Source organism: Chaetura pelagica, unplaced genomic scaffold (genome assembly GCF_000747805.2).
Source record: "Chaetura pelagica isolate M959 unplaced genomic scaffold, ChaPel_1.0 scaffold123, whole genome shotgun sequence".
Classification (NCBI taxonomy): Eukaryota; Metazoa; Chordata; class Aves; order Apodiformes; family Apodidae; genus Chaetura; species Chaetura pelagica.
Window position 1 is genome coordinate 6,588,622 of NW_009953295.1, and position 16,829 is coordinate 6,605,450.

Here is a 16,829-nt window from a genome sequence, read left to right on the forward strand (position 1 = left end):
ACTTGACTGTTTCAGTGACCTGCTGTCCTAATTCAGATAAATAACTTACATTTCCAGAAAAAGGAGGAGACACACACACACACACACATATGTATACACACACACACATTTGTATATACTTTTCTCTGCAAAACTTGAGAGGTCTACAGAGACAAAACACCATGCAAGAGCTAAACATGTTATTTAGCAAGAGGCAAATATTTTTTTCAGTTTATCATTTTAATTAGACAGAAAAGACTACTGGAGACCATTTTATTTAGCTGCATGATTGCTCTTTATGAAGCTTCCACAAAGACCTGATTTTCTGCAGCAGTAAGAAAAGCTACTCTTGCTACTCTAAGGTCTGGTTCTTCTGCTATAATATAGTTTTCTCAGAAGCAATAGTAGGTACTAATGGTACAGACAGTTAACTCTATCAAGCTTTCCTTCTGCTTTTCACTTGTGCTCATTGGCCAGGAGTTTTTTACATTTGTGTTGCATGCTCTTCTGGTCAAAGAATATAGTAGCATAAAATTACAAAGAAGATAAGAGCATTCCTTGAATGTACTATTAGGAGCTGAGCTGTGAAAGAACACTGAGTACAACAGAACACAGATTTAAACTCTACCAGAAGAGAAGCGGACATTTTCTACTTTTAAAGGAGTACAAATAAAACTGTAACCAAATATAGTCTCTCTCGGACAAGGAAACCTAAGAAAACATTGAAAACTAACACTGAAAACTGCCATTGCTGTTTTTGGTAGAGCACCTGTATTTCCTGAAATAATCACAAAATTAAGGCCATTTCTGTATGGAAAAGTACACACAAATCTGTGCTCACTGACTATACTCTAGTGTGGCTGTAGAAAAAGCTGTTCTGGCACAGCAAGTATACAGCTGCTCTATGAAAATGCTGTTCCCAATGTAATGATCACTGCTAGAAAGTGATTGTAAATGGTAATTGAGGTGAGCTAGAAGTGTGCTGTAGTCATTTACCATGGCTTAGGTTATGAGCAGTAACTCACTGAGTCTTGGTAATTGAGAAGCTTTCAGTCTTTATCGAGCAATGACTCCACCACTCAGTATTGCTTATTCCATACGCTTATTTACACCTATTTTATAATTCCATGTCCTATTTCTGCTATTATAATGTATCAAACTTATGTTTGGTACATTATAATATAATAGGAAGGCTGAAGGCTCACAGATGCTCACGAAATACAAGGAAAGCTGAACATTTAATTAGTACTGTTTTTCACTTCTAATGCCGCCTTCTTTGTAATTGCGCATAAAACTTTTCCCATTGCAAGCTGTCAGTCACATCATTTTGCCTGTAGAAGTTACCAGATTCTTGGTGTAGACATAATTAACCTTTATTTCCCAGTTCTTTGACATCTATTGTCCTATGCATTGTTCATAGACTGTTCTTAGACCAATTTTTTGTTTGCCTTTGACATTTTAATACTCTAATGCCTTGTCATTCCAACACACTCACTGGAGTGAACAAGTTATTCTACCTGTTTTATCCAGCTGTCTCTTCCTGAACTGTCTTCAAACACAACCTATTAAAATTAATTGCTTAAATTGACATGTGATTTAGTATCATCTCTCTCTTAATTATGATATTAAACTGTCTATCAACTGACCTGGTTTGAAGCATCAGAAAGATTCTTGAAATGTCCCCAGGTCTTGGAAATCAGAAGGTTTTAATCTTTCTTGAAAACAATTATAATCTTTTTTTTCAAGAAAGCAGGCAAACTGCTATCACCCAGAATGCTCTGTCTTACACTAATTTGTAACAAAAGGTTCATTTTCCCCAAATTGCTTTTTAAATGCCGTATTTAAATATGTTAATCTAAATGTGATGAAAAGGCAATTTTTATAGCTCCTCCAGTGTTTGGCTGTAACATTCAATGTTAACTTTCTGCAATCACAGGCCTTGACACTGGGCATGCTTGCAGAAATGATGCAGTGTTTTGCATGAGGACCCTATCTCTGCTAATAAGCCTGTTTATCATCAGGGTTAAGGAGCCCAGGCAGAATACTGAACCAGTCTAGACTGCGAGACAGCTCGAGCTTTCGAGTGAAGGCTGCATTGGGTATGGCTGCATGATTACCTGGTGCCATGTGGAGATACAAATTGCTTCTCTTAATGGACACTACAGCCACTCACTTCAGGAATCAGACATGTTAATCACATGATAGAGTTAATATAAAAACAAACTTTGTAATTCCCTCCCCTCTACTCTTTCTTCTCAGGAAAGCAGTTCAGTAGTTTCTGAGGTAATGACTCAGTATTACTCAACTGAACAAAACCCATTCAGTCCAGGTGGAGTAAATGCCTCTTGAAATACATTTACTTAGAAAAAATAAAATAAAAATGCAAAGTTGACTTTGAAACTATCATGTTTACAACACAGAAATAATACAATAAATTTTTTTTACTAATTTTTCTTTATGTCTCAGATTTTATCTTCAAGCATCCTCCTCAGCCACTAAGATGAAAATGACAGAAACTGAAATTCATAGTATTTCATGTCAGTTACGGAACCTATAAAAGTTTCATGACAAAAAATAATGCAGAACAGAGTAAAAAAAATCAACAAAGCCAGTAAGTACCAAGATGCACCCCTCTGTTTTGAGATGAATTTAAAATGCATAGAATACTTTATCCTTATTAATCAGTAGATTTTATGGATTTTTTTTTATTTTTTTTTTTGCATATATTCAGTCTGTGTTAAAATGCTTTTATTTTTTCACTTGGCAATTTTCCTCAAATCAGACATTCATACTGAGTAAATGACTGTAAATATTGGCACACACCACTAGTCCCTAACCCAGCAAATGTTGAAGCAAGGTAGAACTGCAAACACAGTTTTGTGAGAGGGGAACTGGAGTAAGTTTTATTGCATTCTTACATGCCTTTTTGAAGGTGGAGGTAAACTCAACCTGTTTGTGCTTTCAAACATCTGGAAACTGGGTGCCAATGTAAATATGAAACATGAACTGAACTAAGGTGGCTCTATCACTTCTTTTTAACTATAGAGAGAAAGTTGAGCCATACAACAATGGATTGACTGGGATGAAGGTGCAAATTTTGATTGCAAACAATAACAGGCCCTTTGTTGCTGCTGATGCCATCTTTGTTATTTTCTGTGCTTTGATTTTCTATTCTATGCTTTGATTTCCTTCTGCTGCATTACTGAATGAATGAACTACTGAACAATAACATAGAGTTCTCTTTCTGTGTGTTGTGTGGAGTTGCTAATACTTTGTGAAATACGTAATTCACAAGAGCTTTGGTGTTCAGAGACCAATGTTGAAGGTGGGCAAACAGTTCCATAATTTTCAAAAAATGTTTGATATTCAAATGGATTTTTATTAATACAGTGAGCTAAAGTTTGATTTATTTTCCATGTATCAAATTAACATATTTTAAATGTTATATGTTGTAAAGTCACACATAGGTGAATCTGCCAGTAATGGCACTTAACATAATGTAGAATTATAATTCTATTTTTCCTCCAAGATCTTTTTGATCTTTCTTCCAAACCAGTGTAGCGTCCTCCTACTCACTGACCCAGCTGAAGTTTCACTTCCACAAGCATGAAAACAGATGACACTAAATATTTTCCTTAGCTTGTCTTTTGGTGCTGATACTACCACTCTTCCAAATAATTATGGTAGATGTTTACTAGGTTATCTTAAAATGCTGAATAACTGTATAAAGCTGGGGTTTTAATTTACACACAGATAGGCAAAATGGTAAAAAAAAAAATTCAAGGGCCAATTTTTGCCTCCACCTATGTTTATATTCTGATCAAAACACTAATTTTGCTTAAACCCCAAAGCTTTAATAGAAGAATTAACTACCACAGTAAATTGAGCAAAATGTAGCCACTTACCTGCTCAAAAGTATTCTTTTGAAATTCTTCAAATCCAAAAATATCCAGTATTCCAATTTCAAATACCTGGTCACTAGGGAAGAAAAAGATATTACAGATAATAAGAATTCAAGCAAGTGAATAATGTAGCTGTTGTTTCTGACAGAAGGATATCAGTACTAGAATGAAAGCAGACTGTATTTCACAGAATCATTCTGGTTTGAAAAAAACCTTTAAGATCATTGAGTTCAACCAGTGCACAATACACAAGCAGATCATGCATACAACAAAGACAAAGGTCTACACACCAACTTATTATATCAAACATAAATAAGCCCACAATGTTTTAGCAGCCATTTAAAAGACTGAATTTGTTAGAGAACAAAAAAATATTTTCTTCTTTGAAGTCCAGTTTCTAAAGTCCAGTTTCTAAAGGTATAGAATCCTTCATTTGCTTAGATGAGTTGCAGCTATTGAGGGGAAGCTTCAAAACTACTTTGTAGCACCCAGTTACCCTTTCCAGTTTATGTTTCTCTGACACTCAGAACTGTTCCTTCTAAATGTGCTTAAAGAGAAACCTTTTAAGTCTAAGTCCTCTCTGTGCCAGCATCAAGTAGAGGCTGCACGCTCAGGCTGCACAAGTGGTTACATCTCTCAGGGGAAAGAACAATCAGGATTTCGGCATGAAGAAAACAGATGTTTCTTTTCCATATATATAAAAGAATAGTTGTTGGCAGTGCATCTAATCTGTCGCATGCCATTGCTTGCATTCAGGGAAGGTCCAGTGGAAGGATAAGGGCACAGTAGTCACCTAGGATTTGTACAGAAGAAGCAGGAAAGGGACAGAGATGTTGGTATTCCAGACTTCCTTGGGACTAAGTCATTGTAAGCCTGATCTGGAGGAGAAACTAAGTTCACTATGGGGAGTAAAATTGATCTTTTAGGATATCCTGTTGCCTGGTTTGTAAGGATCTGAGAACTCTATGTGAAAGGGCTGGGCTCACCAATGCTTGGCTTTTTTCTTTATTTTCTTCACTGTATCACTAGACAGAGAAAATAAGGGGGTTACAGTAAAGAAAGTAAATTGTTGCTATTTGCCTACATGAACATACTGGGACTTTCTCCAGAGTGAAATGACATGCCAGCAGGGGGAAAGACTTTTCACTATAACCAATGGCTCTCTGGAACAGAAGAAATCAGTAAAAGAAAAATAATTCATCTTCTTGAAAAAGGAGAAACTCATCTAAAGCAGGTGACTGTTCCTTTCTCTTTGCCAACATAATTTGCAAATGTATGGTGTTATATGCATATAAATAATAGCACAGCCTGCAGTTTCTGAAATCTAATTTTCCTTCCACATTTTTCCTCCATGTTTCTTCTATGTCTAAATCTCTGTGTATATCACTATATAGATGAAAACCAGAAAAAGCTGATCCACTGTTGAAGTACCTGAGTATAGTTCTATTACAGTCATTGTACACACTAACATTTAATTAGTTGAGAATCAAGCCCTGAAAATAAATTCCCATTTAACAATCAAGAAAAGTAAAAGGATTTTTAAAATTAGTACCACAGAACAGGCTAAGAAAAACGATTCTCAGGGACAAGCCTTAGGCTGAGAAGAGCCTTCTACAAAAACTATACCCAAGAAGTTTGCCTTCTTTTCTAAGGCACACTAGTTCAATGCACTAGTGCTTGTCACAAGACTGGCTATGTGAGTAAATGTCAGACATAGAGAGTTGCATAATAAATCTAGTCTAGAATGACTTTTTTGGGCAGGAGAGGTTATCGTGAGGTCGATTAGCCTCCAAGGGAATTTCTACAAGAAGCATAAAGATAAATCCTCACCTCCATCTCTAGCAATGAGAGCAATCTGAATTGTGTTTTAAAATGTAAGCCCCATTCTCAACTGTTTCTGATTAGAGATGGGTGTATGCTCCTTGTCACAATGTGTTTTCAAGAAAACCAGTCCATTTCCAGAAAGAAGAATTAGACATTTTGAAAACAAACTACCTCAGACTGATATAGAAAGGCCAGAATTACTATACTATTTAAATAAGTTTTCGAAAAGAAGTAGTTTGGAATATCAGACTACTTCATAAGTTTTCATTCTTATTTTATTATTTTGTCATTTATCTATAGCCTTCCTTACCGGAAGGCAAAAAGTGAACTGCTATGTAATATCACACAACAGCTAATATACTGCATTGTATTTAGCAAATATTAAGAACTACTTAAAACAGTTGGAACAACTCATCCCTTCTCTGTCTAACTCCATGAAGACGAGGCTGGACTGCTTACATCCCAGTTGAGTGCTGTGACTGCTATTTTGTCAAATCAGTCTTGTACTTTTTCTCAAGGAACACATAAACATTTGCACAAGGAAAAGAACTAAACAAACTGGACTTAAGGAATTATTACAAATCAGGCAAAACAGGAACCTGGCCCTAGTTTCTAGAAGTCCAAGTAAAAGCCTTAGCAGCCAGTCGATTGCCTACCTCAAATAACATTCCTTATAAAAACTGTGATATTTTCAAGAAATACGTTGATTTGCTGGAGATGCATTTGTTGACAGGAAAATATGTCATCACCGTTTTTTTCATGAACACCTGATAATCTTGGCCCTGTAGTATTAGAAGATGCAGACACTACATACAAAGAGTTGGAGGTTTTACATAATTAATGTCTTGCCTACAGGGCAAGTATATCAGAACAAGGCTCTGTATCCTCTACAATAGTGACATTTCATTACTAGATTGTGGCATTTATTTGAAAAATCTCACCAACTGCAATAGTAATTCTCTATATTAAATTATAGCCCACATTTTGGTAATTATATAGCAATAGATAGCACAAAATAAAAACTAAAAGTGTTTTTTGTATGTGGCTACAAATTAATTTGCTTTCTTCTTTCTTGTTGTCTTCCTCTTTTTTATACCACTTTTCTTTTTAGAGGAAGTGTCCATGTATGTTTTTCTTGGCTAGCTGTCAATGATACTATTTCCAGCAAAATTACTTTCCTTAAATTAATCACAGCAGTGATTCCCAAGGCAAAATAAAGCATGAATAATCCCATATTTTAAAATGAAATGGCAGTTTTTAAAAGAACAAATGTTAGAAAAGAGCACTTATTGTTCTGAAAAATCCCCTTAACTTACTTTATTCTTTTATGGCTACTAAGCATCACTGACACTTTTCCTCGTTATGTTTCAGATATTCAATATTTGCTATGTACAAATAAAGCAGCTATTGTTTTCGTGGGGAGTGAGACTCTGATTTCAACTTTGACTATATTTCCTAGCACAGAAATTAGGAAAACAGCAATTTGCCAATATTTGAAGAATGTTTTTACATCTTAGATCTGTACATAGCTGTGAATAGCTTAAAAAAGGCATTAATTTTAACCATCGTTTATTTGATCTTGTGATTTACAAAACAACATTTCAACTCGTAATATTTTTCAAAAGTTTTGCTTTTTTCCTCAGAATGGCATCTCTGTAACGATCCTTATAGATTAGAAATACCTTTTGATCTTGTACTCCTAACAACTGCATTATAAAGAAACTACATATAAAATCTTGGCAACTCTTAAAAACAATACATATACACACCAGACATCCTGTCTGATGATCTGCTGTCTTGGCAGACATCTTGCCATTCATCCAGAGATACTCTTGAACTGCTTGCCATTCCCGGCAACATGAGCAGAATTCCCTTTAAAATATTTCTGACCCAGCACTTCAGACAAACCTACAGGATGTTATTGGACCACTCCTTTTTCAGCCTAGATGGTTTTCAGCTCCTAATCCATAGCATTCATTCCCATTGTCATTTTTTGTAATCTGCCTACACAAAACAGTGAGGTGAATCTGTTGATGCAGAATGATCTAACGTGCCTTTCCATCTGCCTCGGAAATAATATTTCTTGCTCTTCCTGCAATTTCTAGCAGTAACTAGGAAGGATGCCAGTTGGCCTACGTCTGATCTAGATAAAGTAGAAGTGGTACTAATTAATGGAGAAATATTTCTAGGATTAGATGAAGTACATAACCTAGCCTTAAAATGAGGAAACTCAGAATCCTTCTTAAGACTCCCTCAGTCCCTCAGGGGGACAGATTACACTCAGTGTCATAAATATGGTTCTTGAAAGGAACAGGCTGAATACTCCCAGTTGGCTATGTTCTTTATCTCAGTTACTAAAACTAGTTTCTAAGACTTTTGAGAGAGATTTTTCTGAGTTTTTTTTAAGATTCTGAGATTTTTTTTCTGAAATTTGGGAGTCATTGATACATTTCTCAGTCATCTTGCTCAATGACAACAATTTTTCTTTTAATATTACCTTACCCAGGTGTGAGTGATACAGATAGAGACAGCAGTTGGACACAGTGAAAAGAAACACTGTCTCTGTATCTGACAAACATTTATGTAAGTGATTTGACAGGTGTGGTAGGAAGGGAGAAATATTTTTGCTAAAGGACTCAAGATCTCTCATCAGTAGCACACACTCCCAGCTCTTTAGAGGAAAATTTGTTCTATGCTTTAACAAATGAGGGCAAATCGCATCCTGGGCTGTATCAAAAGAAGTGTGGCCAGCAGGTGGAGGGAGGTGATTCTGTACCTCTATTCTGCTCTCATAAGACTCTACCTGTAGTATTGTGTCCAGCTCAAGAGTCCTCAACACAAGAAGGACACGGACCTGTTGGAATAAGTCCAGAGAAGGGCCACAAAACTGATCAGAGGGCTGAAGCATCTCTCCTATGAAGACAGGATGAGAGAGTTGGGTCTGTTCAGCCTGGAGAAGACTCCATGGAGACCTGATAGCAGAATTCCTGTACCTGAAGAGGCCTACAGGAAAGCTGGGGAGGGACTTTTTACAAAGACATGTAGTGACAGGACAAGGGTTAACTCTTTTAAGTTGAAAGATAGTAGATTCAGATTAGATATTAGGAGGAAATTCTTTGTTGTGGGGATGATGAGACACTGGCACAGGTTGCCCAGGCAAGCTGTGACTGCCCCTTCCCTGGAAGCATTCAAGGGCAGGTTGGACAGGGCTTTGAGCAACCTGGTCTAGTGGGAGGTGTCCCTGCCTATGACAAGGCTGGAAACAGATGATCTTTGATGTGCTTTTGAACCCAAACCATTTCGTAATTCTATGAAATAGCAATGAAGGACCATCAACTTCATTTTCACCTAAAATAAGCTATTTAGCTTCCAGTTTGGAAAGGGAGCTGAGGGTAAATTTATCCTGCTGAAATCGAACATGTCTTATCAGCACTGCCAATATATATGAGCTGGTTAGCTTTCTTTGGCCAGCCTAAATTAAGAGCTTCCCCTTTTCTTTCATAAGTATAGTATAAAACTGTTGCAAATTCCTCATTCCTGACAACATAAAATAGCTGTCCTGTTTTTATGAGGACTTACAACATCACATAATCTTCAAGTTACCACACAGGTAGAAATACTTTCGATGAGAAATACTTCCACAAGGTCGAAGTCACCTCTGGCACATATGATTGCACTGAAAGGAGACTATAAGGTAAACAATATACAAACTCCTTTGATTTTCATTATTTGAAGATCCTACAGTACGTAGGATCCTATCAGACGTGATAGGTTTACAGTACTGAAGAAGAGATACACAACACTCTATTCTGAAAGACTGTGACATATCAATTTTCAAAATAGTAAAATTGCACATTAAAAAATTATTTCAAATCCTTTTAATAAATTTTAAATATACTGATTCTAGAGTACTTCCTCAACAACCACTACAAATGAGAGCACTAGAATTGTGAATACCTGAGCTGGATTGTTGTCTGTCATAGATATGCACTGAGCTAAGCCTTTGTTCCACAAGTCCCAGGAATGAATGGGGAAGAACTGAATGTGACTACATCCCACTGTCCTTCCTCGTTATAAACAGTATTTCAAATTAGGACATGACCTGGGAAGTTGTGCAAGCTTGGTTGTCCAGGTGTCTGCAATTCTAAGGGGCTGTACAATCAGAAAGAGAAGAGTAAAATCCTTCCATTTTGCTCACAAACCTTCCCTTTGCCTTCAGCAGGGAATGAGGCACTCTGATGCTATGCATCATGACAGAAAGCTTTTATGTGCAAAAAGCTCTCAGTTATTCATGGTAACGTTTGGTGTCAGCTAAGCCTATAGAAGAGAAATGTGATTTATTCCTAATTGTTCTACAGATAGGATAGGAATAAAAATAATATTTTTAAGTCTTCAAACTCTAAAAGAGGGATCTGGATAAATATTTGTCCTATGAAGTCAACACAGATATGATAGAAAAAAAATACTTATTCTTACCTAGAGATTTCACGTCTATCATTTGCAGAATTCCATTTACCAACAATGCCAAGAAATCTTGTACTTAGTGTTCATGAGAAAGCTCATCTAAGCATGTAGGACGTTGAACCTTGGTTAAGTCATATGTGTATTATCGTCTAATTAGGTCTACTGCCTAAGTTTTTGGTTTGTTTCTTGACTGCTCCACAAATGCACATTAATTAGCATTCGTTTTTTCTAAGGAGCCACACTGGATAGCAACAGAATTAAATTTAGCAGATGATAACCTAGAGACATCTAGAATACTCTTAGAACATATAAGTTAGTGAAGTTTAAACATTCATTTGAAGGCCTTTGAACAAAACTCAGCTTCAAATACCCTGTTCTAAGGTCATAGCTTTGGGGAGAAAGAACAAGTATAGTCTGCACTCAAAAAACACCAAGTAGTTTTTTGTTAGTTGAAAGACTTAGCTCATTCTGTATTGTCAGCTCTTAAAAGGCTACTAATTCCAAGCATCAATTTAGATTACTGCATAAACTAACGTTCACCTACACAAGCAAATATATAAATACGTTACTGAGGAAACAATTTGAAGGAATGGTCAGTGATTTAAAGATCCAAGCATCACTCTCATGCTATTGTAAAATGCCTTAAATGATGGAATTATATTTATTTTATGCATCTGGATTTGAACAGATAATGGCACACCTAGGAGTTTGTAATGGCACTCCTACCTGCCAGTCTCATCTTGATTTTGAAGGTAGCAGTTGATTGTGTTGACTAAAAAGCTAAATAAACGACCATATAGAGATTTTGCCAAGAGATCTCGGTAAAATTCTGCAATCTCAATAGTGTGTCTCCGTACAATCATGTCTCCTAAGAGATAAAGCAGAAAATGGAGATGAAAGCATCCTGTAAAGCTTGCCTTAAGTAATTTTAGTTACAGTTAAGTCCTTGTGCCCTTTTTACTTTTTTTGCCAAACACATACACGGTGACAGTTTTTTCCTGAAGCCTTCAATGAAAGACAAGAAGGCCATCAACACTCTCGAGTTCTTCAGTTTGGAGAGATGTACCTCTGCACTTTTTTCAATAAAAAAGGGCATGTGTACCACACAGAACCTGCATTTTACTGGAAAAAAAAAAATTCTTCCCAAACTTTCCCCTCCCCCTGACATTCATGTTGAATTTAGTTCTTAGCATTAATATCTAATATGTTATCTTGACACACTTTTGTAAGATTAATCAAGTTAGGAGTCCATCAGCATTAGACTGTGAAACTGCTGTGCTTCACTTTACTCCAAAGTAATTTCCAATTTAGTGGCTCAGTCTGACTTACTGCATGACAGATCATCTCATGTATTCCTCAGAGAGAAAATTTACAGGACCATACAAGAAATAAGAAACAAAAATTATCAGTTTTTAAAATTCTCAAAAGAGAAGGATCAAAACACTATCAGGTCTGATCTATGAGAATGCAAAATCGGAAAAGATTACCTTTAAAATACTGAACATCAGTTGTTAAGGCTGAAGCAAGCTCATCTGGTAAAACCTGTAGCATCCCTGCCACTGAAATGAAAAGAGAGTTTAAATAACAAGTGATTTGTACTCCATTGCATATCTTATTTTTTATAACATATTTTCTTATGTAGATGCTATTTTTTATTAGTGAAAGAACCCACACACTAAAGAAAAGAGTGCTGTGACATGAATAATCAAAATTAATGAACATACAGAATCGGATCATGATAATCAGCACTCTGTGAAGTTTGAATGTGCCCATATTTTATATTACAGCTTTCTTTCCTCTTTAAAGGTTACTCAGGACTTTCCCGCGGGCTTGGCAGACTTTTGCTTGTATTAGAGTTAAGGTATGCTGCTTATTGACATTCTGCATCCATAAGCCACTTTGAGATTTGTTAGTAACCAAAAGGGCAAAATTCAAAGCTTGAAAACAAGAGACCCTTTTAAGACATAGATTCTGAATGTAAGGAATTCAATTCAATGCAAATTGTTCAGCTGTTGACAGGCAGCAGAAGAACATTTTAAAAGAAGTCTACCCTAAGTACAATCTCTTTTGGCAAATGTCATCACTAAATACGGCACTGAATTAGATATTTTTCAATACAAGTGTTTTATTTTGTCCCATAAAAATCCATAGTTTATAAAACATCCAAGTCTATTGGATACTGTCTTCCCACTGTAACTTAGGGATTTACAGAAGTCAATTTTTCTTTCTCCCTGGAACTGTGTTTCCATCTGTTGGTGGATCAGCGCAAGTGCCCTGATTGTGACGCTCCAAGGTCACATCTTACTGACCTTGTTCCAGTAGCTGCAGGTCTGACACGAATGCTGTCTCAGCGTCTGTCAGAGCTGTGAAGCGTATGTCTCCAAGATGCAGAATTGCTGAGAGAATTACAAACAGGTTCTCCACCTCCTGCACATATTTTATGCAGAATTAAAGATAAATAAGAGATCTGTTTGGCACACCAGTGAGAGGCAATACTTCATAAAAATACAAATTCTGTTCATTTGTATCATCGGCATGTGCTAAGTGAAAAAGCACTTATATGTGAACCATTAACAGGAAGTCTGGATTTAGCAACCAAACTGGAACCTAAAGCAAGTTTACCTATTTTTTTCCCTTTTGTTTTAATGCAAATCACATTAACTACTGAGTTAAGAAAGTTTTTCAGAATACGATAAAAAATGGTGAAATAACTTTAATGGATGCATTATTTCTGCATGAAATAAATGTATCCTCACCATAGAGAATTTTCACCAAAACTAATTCTGTATCCAGGAATAGCAAGGTTTGTTTTTAACTCAACCTACTGCATTAAGAATCCAAGTGTCTAGCTCTAAATTATAGCAGGTTCCTAGTAGTAAAAGCTGTAGTTAGGGTCTAAAAGAAACAAAAGCAACCTCCTTTAACCCATACACTTTCCACCATGATTGCATGCTATGTTCTAACACCTCTAGGGCTGTGAAGCAGTTACATCTTTAGGGCTAGGTTTTTCCTGGCATCATTTTCACCACACAAGAAGAGAACTACTTTTCTTGTTTGCTTTTCTGTAGGATTTTAAATTCAAGAAAACACAAGAGATCCATTAAATATGAACCAAATATGCTGAGACATCAAAAAACTTCTGTATTTTTGGATTTTTTTTTTAAGGTCAGTTATATAACAATTGTGCTCCTTCAAAACTGCAAAATAAGAAACCTGACATCCACTAATGCATTACATGGCATAATGCACAGCAAAGTTAATTGATGATCCTTGACATTTTTTGAAAAATTGCATTTGTAACCTGATTCTAGCGAGACAATAGAAGTGACATTGAGAAGTCACACTTACCGGAATTTGCAGAGTAAGAACTTAAAATGTACTACAAATAATATACTTAGCCAATACATCCCCTTTGTTCTCAGGTGACTACAATGAATTCAGAACACCCTGAAACCATGCTTGGATGACTTCTCATCAGCTTTTCTTCCTCTTGTTCTTTTCTCTAATAAGTATGTCCCTTATCAGAGTACATCAAAAAAAAGCTTTCAGCCTTTCTGAGATACAGACTACAGCACCTCCAATGCTGTTTAAAAAGGTTTGATTCTCTGAACTGTTTTAAGACAGGACTTCAACCTCTTTCTGTATGAGACAGATGTAAACAGGGCAACAGTCTAGTTTTCCATTACACACTACAAAAGTTGAAAATCAAAGAAGCAACATACACAGGTGAATTCTGAATAAGAGAGCTCCTCCAATAGGAGAACTCTCATGCTAATATGGCATTCAAGCTTGGATGCTATACCTGTTTCTTGGGAAGGCCTCTTAGGCAAGATGGAATGGCAGTGTAGTAAAACATACTTCTTGCTTGTTTGTTAGCTTGTTCAGAACTTGTTTGGGGATGACTGTGCAGCACTGAGCTGCAGCAGGCCGGGATAGCTGTTTATTCTGGTGATTTTGGTCAGGCCTAGGGTTTAGTTCACATTCCAGGTTCTGAAACACTTTCTCATTGTGCTCTAAGATGAATGTTTCCTCAACTTTAAAACAATTTTTTAATAAACATTAACATACTTTGAAAGATACCATTAAAGACTGCTAAAGAATGTTTATGCGATTCTTCATAAAGATAATCTACCATTAAATGCAGCTGGATGGTTAAGGAATAATACATACATGTTTTACCTACATATTCCTCTCTAATCTCCAGCACAGGAGATCAGCTTGCAGGACTCTGGAGATTCACAGATTTCTAGCCACCTCAATGATTATTTTAATGCTGCCTGGATATAGATGACTCTTGAGGATGATTTATGCTTTTCTGAGAGGCAATATATTTCCTTTCAAGAACTCTGAGCAAAGTGAAGTGCTGTATCCAAAAGAAAACTGTATGTGAAGTGTTGTCAGTTCTGCAGGCTTCTAAAATGTCATTCATTATGAATTCAATTATATATTTACAGGCTGAACCTCTTCCTCAATAGAACAGAAAGGTTAATGAAAGAGGAAGAGAGATCCACTCATCCATGAACACTGGACAAATGCACAGCTGCCTGGAACTTTTGCTACTGAAGCCTACAGTTCAAGAGCTTGAGCCATTACGAATAAGGAATAATTCTGTCAAATATAGCCATATGTGTTCAGTTTTGTACAAGACCATATGAATATTTATGAAAAATCAAACCTCTTTATATTAAAAGGTGTCTCAAGTTACCAAATAATATTTACTACTACCTCAACTAGGGAATGCCAAACTACATGATGTACCTTCACGACAGAAGTCTAACTCACACCTAAATAACTACTTCAATAGCCTCACAATTATATTTTTGCTAATAGCCCTTGATCCCTTTTTATTACATGTTATTACAGATGTTGTCCAGCTGTCATCTCTTAGGATAATCCAGCATGCTGTCCCATTAACTTTTCCTCCGCTTTTTTCTTATGAAGCTAAATATCATTTTAGTGGTAAATAAGTTTTTACTTCTATAAATACTGTTGCTTACACATTTGTTTTACAGAAATGTCCCAGCTACAGTGTGGTAGGTAGCATATATATATATGTAAGGAATACTGGGAGTTCATGAAACATTCTAGTATCCTGAAGGGAATTACACAGTTTACATGAGCTCCTATATGCAGCCCTCCATCTTTCCTGATTCCTCTTCATACCTCTGTCCTCCAGAACCTCTTCTTGATTAATTTTCCAAATTTTCTTCTTCATTAGCTTAACAGATATAAATACAAATATCAGCCCTAATTTCTTGTTCCTTTTTTGGGGGTTAATTCAGCTCTTTCAAGTTACCCCTCTCTAATTTTGTTCAACTAAGTAGGTATTTATTTCTTTTCAGGTGCTGCTAGCAAAGGCATATGGAACATGTGTTTCACAAAATTAAAAGGGACAAGGAGATAATCAGGAAGTGGAAAAAATTCCTGTGGGTTTTATGAGGTTTCTGTCATAGGGGATTTGATTGTTTCTTTTTATCTATGTAATTTAATTGTTCAAGAGTATTATACCTTGAAGCTGTTTTGTGAATCTTTCAGAATGAAAAAAGATTTACATTGTTGGTGCAGTGTCTAATTAAAAGTGATTACAGTAATTTCCCTGGAGTGAACTAATACTGTATATTGTTTCAAGGTTTTAACCAATGAAAAAAAAAAGAAAGATGGAAAGGCACGTCTTTTCCCACAAAAGGCTATCAGTAAGAGTTCCTTATGGCCTGCTTTTTACTAAGCAATATGTTGACTTTAGCCACAAATAACAGAAGCGTGTGTAACTTACCAGGTTATTGAATCCCATGGCACCTAGAGCTTGTTTTAGTATGGCTAATTTCTCCCTGTTTTGAGGGTTGGCTGTTAACATCGTATCTTCCAGTACAGTCTGGCTTAGATACCTGCACAGAGGAAAAACAGCATATATACTATTTAAAAGGCCGCTGCAGAATCAAACTTCAGAGGTTAAAAGCCAGTTTTGCTTTTCTAACCAGAGGTTCATTGCAGATTTTTCTCAGCCTTAGGACGGAACAGTACCAGTGATATAATGCTTATTGCTTTCCTTAAGCTTCCTCTTACGGCTCCCCCACCAGCTTTATCCCTACATGTAAACTAAAACATAAGATTTAACTTATACCACTGACGGTTTTGCCATTCTTGCACTACCAGAGATTCCCCTTCAGAAGGAAGATTTAAGGAGATCCTCCCATAACTCTGACTGCTTATATTCCCCTCCTGCTGGCTAGGGTATAGATGAGCTCTTATCTGCCTGATCCCATGATGGTAATCTACTCCCTTAGCAGCTGAATAGGTGACAAGTATAACTCAGCATCTTTTAGAACAAAGTAGTTAAATAAGTACATAGAGCAGCAAGTGTGCAGCCCTTAAGTTGTACTGCTTGCACACTGAAGCAAAAGGAATTTTTACAAACCTAGCCAAAAATAATCATTAGAAGAGGGAAAGAAAAAATTAACAGAAAGAGTAGTAAGACAAAAAAGAATAACCAAAACCTGCTAAGCAGAGTCTAACCTTTGCAACAGTGTCTTTTGACCCTCTTGAAATATGTCTACGGGCCAGATTTTTAAGAGGATTCATGTATCTTCTTAAACTGAAATCACAAAGAGTGAGGTGTCTGAATACCTTATGGGATCTGATTTTTAATTACATCCTGCTGAG

General features: G+C 36.3%; 1 protein-coding gene across 1 annotated transcript in view; it reads right to left on the minus strand.

The window, feature by feature from the left end:
- The window catches only part of MYO16 (myosin XVI), a 277,452-nt gene that overhangs the window by 100,751 nt on the left and 159,872 nt on the right, over window positions 1-16,829 (minus strand). Inside the window, 5 exon segments of the mRNA XM_009997923.1 lie at window positions 3,885-3,957; window positions 10,896-11,037; window positions 11,657-11,728; window positions 12,479-12,596; window positions 15,943-16,054. Of these exon segments, the coding sequence (XP_009996225.1) occupies window positions 3,885-3,957; window positions 10,896-11,037; window positions 11,657-11,728; window positions 12,479-12,596; window positions 15,943-16,054 (517 nt within the window).